At 65.9% G+C, this 2669-nt stretch overlaps 1 protein-coding gene across 1 annotated transcript; it reads right to left on the bottom strand.

Annotated features, from left to right (window-relative positions):
* Window positions 1–8: 8 nt before the first annotated feature.
* LOC121024434 (ATP-binding cassette sub-family A member 2-like) lies at window positions 9–2663 on the bottom strand (the record flags this gene model as incomplete). Its single annotated transcript, XM_040466655.1, has 12 exons — window positions 2554–2663; window positions 2407–2467; window positions 2157–2331; window positions 1868–1983; window positions 1641–1788; window positions 1442–1565; window positions 1188–1320; window positions 947–1064; window positions 646–824; window positions 429–570; window positions 221–355; window positions 9–137 (listed from the first exon to the last, which is right to left on the bottom strand). Coding segments are annotated over exons 1-12 (1542 nt in total), but the record flags the coding sequence as incomplete, so codon positions are not given.
* Between the last annotated feature and the right edge of the window lie 6 nt (window positions 2664–2669).

A 2669-nucleotide genomic window follows, 5' to 3' on the forward strand; every position in this document is an offset into this window, starting at 1 on the left:
GCGGGGGCGGGGCGCGCCGGGGTGGGGGCGCACCTGTGCGACGTCAGCACCACCGAGCGCCCCGTCTTGATGAGGTCGAGGATGAGGTTCCAGAGGAAGCGCCGGGCCTTCGGGTCCATGCCGGTGGTGGGCTCATCCTGGGGGCGGGCGGCGCCAGGCTCAGCGGCTGCGGCCCGTCTACCCCGCCTGGCCCGGCCGGCCGCCTCCCGCCCCGGCTCACCAGGAAGATGAAGGCCGGGTACCCGATGAGCGCAATGGCCGTGGACAGCTTGCGTTTGTTGCCCCCGCTGTAGGTGCCGGCCGGCTTGTCGGCGTACTTGCTCAGCTCCAGCTTCTCCAGGGCCCACTTCACCACCTGGGGACGAGGACTGGCGTCAGGGCCTGCCCCTCTTGCCCACCACGCCCCGCCCCCCTTGGGCGACCCTCACCCGGGCCTCGTCCTTCCAGGGAATGCCACGGAGCCGCGTGTACAGCTGCAGGTGCTCCCGGGCTGTGAGCTCGTCGAACAGGGCGTCGAATTGCGGGCAGTACCCCAGACTCTGCTGTACCTGGAGCAGCTCCTTGAGCACACTGGGGACACAGTGCCATCAGCACCGGCGGCCGCAGTCACCCCACCCGCCCAGGCGCCCGCCCGCCCGCCCGCACCTGTGCCCGTTGACAAAGGCCTCGCCCCCTGTCGTGCTCTCGTCACCCGTCAGCATCTTGAAGGTGCTGGTCTTGCCCGCGCCGTTCACGCCCAGGAGGCCAAAGCACTCGCCAGGACGCACGCCGAGGCACAGGCGATCCACAGCCAGGATGCGGCCTATCTTCCGGGACTTGTACACCTGGTGGAAGGGAAGGGTCAGCCCACCCATCCGGGCTGCCAGTCGGGCTGGCCGGCCCCTGAACCACACCGCCCCCTGGGCCCCGCCCAACCGGGCCTCTATCTCACAAGCCCAGGGCCCACCTTGGTCAGGTTCTCAATCTTGACCATGTCATTGTCAGCGTCCCCCCGCAGCACTCGCTGCCGCTCGCTGGCCACATCCACATCATCCTCCACAGGTTTGGTAGACACTGGCATTCGCCTGTGGGGACAGGGTGGCGGAGTCATCACCCAGTGCTCCCCAACTTTCTGTGGCCACGGCAGGGAGACGGGCAGTGCCCGGCCGGCCACTGGCCCCCACATCTCCCTGCACTCCCCCACTCACTGTGGCTGCCGCAGGAAGTTGTACTGGCACATGATGGTGAGGAAGAAGCCCACGAAGCCTTCGACCGTCATGGCCACCAGCCCCCTGGTGACGATGTCCCACTCGAATGGAGACTTCATCTTGTCAAACTGGCCTGTGGGGCAGCCGGCTCAGGGCCTGTGCCCGCGCCCCCGGCGGCCATGTCCTTCACGCCTGAACCCTCAATCTCTGGGCCAGGCCGGACCCCCCTCCGCACCCCCACCCACCCCGCTCACCAATCTTGGCGTAGTACTCGTTGATGTATTCGTTATACGCCATTTCCATGAGCCCGTGGCCCAGGTTGTAGTTGGGGAAGATGAGAAAGCAGCTTTTCAGGTAACTGTTGACAACCTTCAAGTCCTGGAGGGTGACGGGGGGTCACGGGCACAGCCTCGGCCCTGCTGCCCACCACGCCCGGCCACCCCGCTGCCCCACCTTGTCATGCTCAAAGAGCTGCAGCAGGAAAGTAGCCACGGTGGCCGTGATGCCAATGAAGAGGTTGATGACGATGAGAAACACGTAGGCGGAGCTGGGCACCTCGAACCAGAAGGAGGCCGGGTACATGATGGGGGTGATAGACCACCTGCGGGCAGGCGGGCAGGAGGCGGTCACGGGGAGCCCGCCCCCACCCCAGGCCCTCCTCCCGGCCCCCTCCCCCTTACCCATAGAGCAGGAAGAGAGAGAGCACGGCGGGGAAGTTGGTGGGTGACGTGTAGGCCGGTAAGTCGAACACGAACAGGATGATGACGCAGCAGGTGGCTGGGACCAGGTAGTTAAGCTACCAGAGCAAGAGTGGCAGGTGAGGGCCCAGGAGCAGGGGTGAGGGGTCCAGGAGTGGGGCTGGGGGGGTGCTGGGGCCAGAACCAGTGGGCCTGGCCGGAGACGGGGGGAGGGGACGGCAGGGGTCTAGGGGCAGAGGGAGCCCCCCTCAGCCATGCAGGAGGAGCACACCATGTCCCACACGTAGTTGGCCAGCCAGTAGATGACGGGGTTGCAGCCACTGACAAACTGTAGGTGCTTGGCTTTGGTCGACTTCTCGGCCACCAGGAAGACCACGAAGCTGGCTGGCACGAAGGACATGGCCACGATGATGAAGATGGCGATGACCACATCTGTGCCCTGCAGCCTGGGGGCAAGGCAGCCATCAGCCCTGCCCAGCACCCGCACCTCGTCCCCCCCCCCCACCCGCCTGCATACATACAGGTAATCCAGGGAGAGGCTGGCACTTGTTTTGTTCATGGGGTGGTTGGTGACGGTGATGCCTGCAGACAGGGGAGGGCAGCCTCAGGGACCTGCTCCATGCCCACCCTGCCCGGCCCCCAACCCAGCCCAGCCCAGCCAGGCTCACCATAGGCTGCCGGGTTGCCCTTGCTCCTGGGCAGGTTGGCACGCAGAATAGCGTTATTGAGGCTGTTGAGGTAGGTGGGCATGCTGTGATAACCCTTGTTGTTGTAGAAAACCTGG

Source organism: Herpailurus yagouaroundi, unplaced genomic scaffold, assembly GCF_014898765.1.
Source record: "Herpailurus yagouaroundi ecotype Mexico unplaced genomic scaffold, PumYag 64742, whole genome shotgun sequence".
NCBI lineage: Eukaryota > Metazoa > Chordata > Mammalia > Carnivora > Felidae > Herpailurus > Herpailurus yagouaroundi.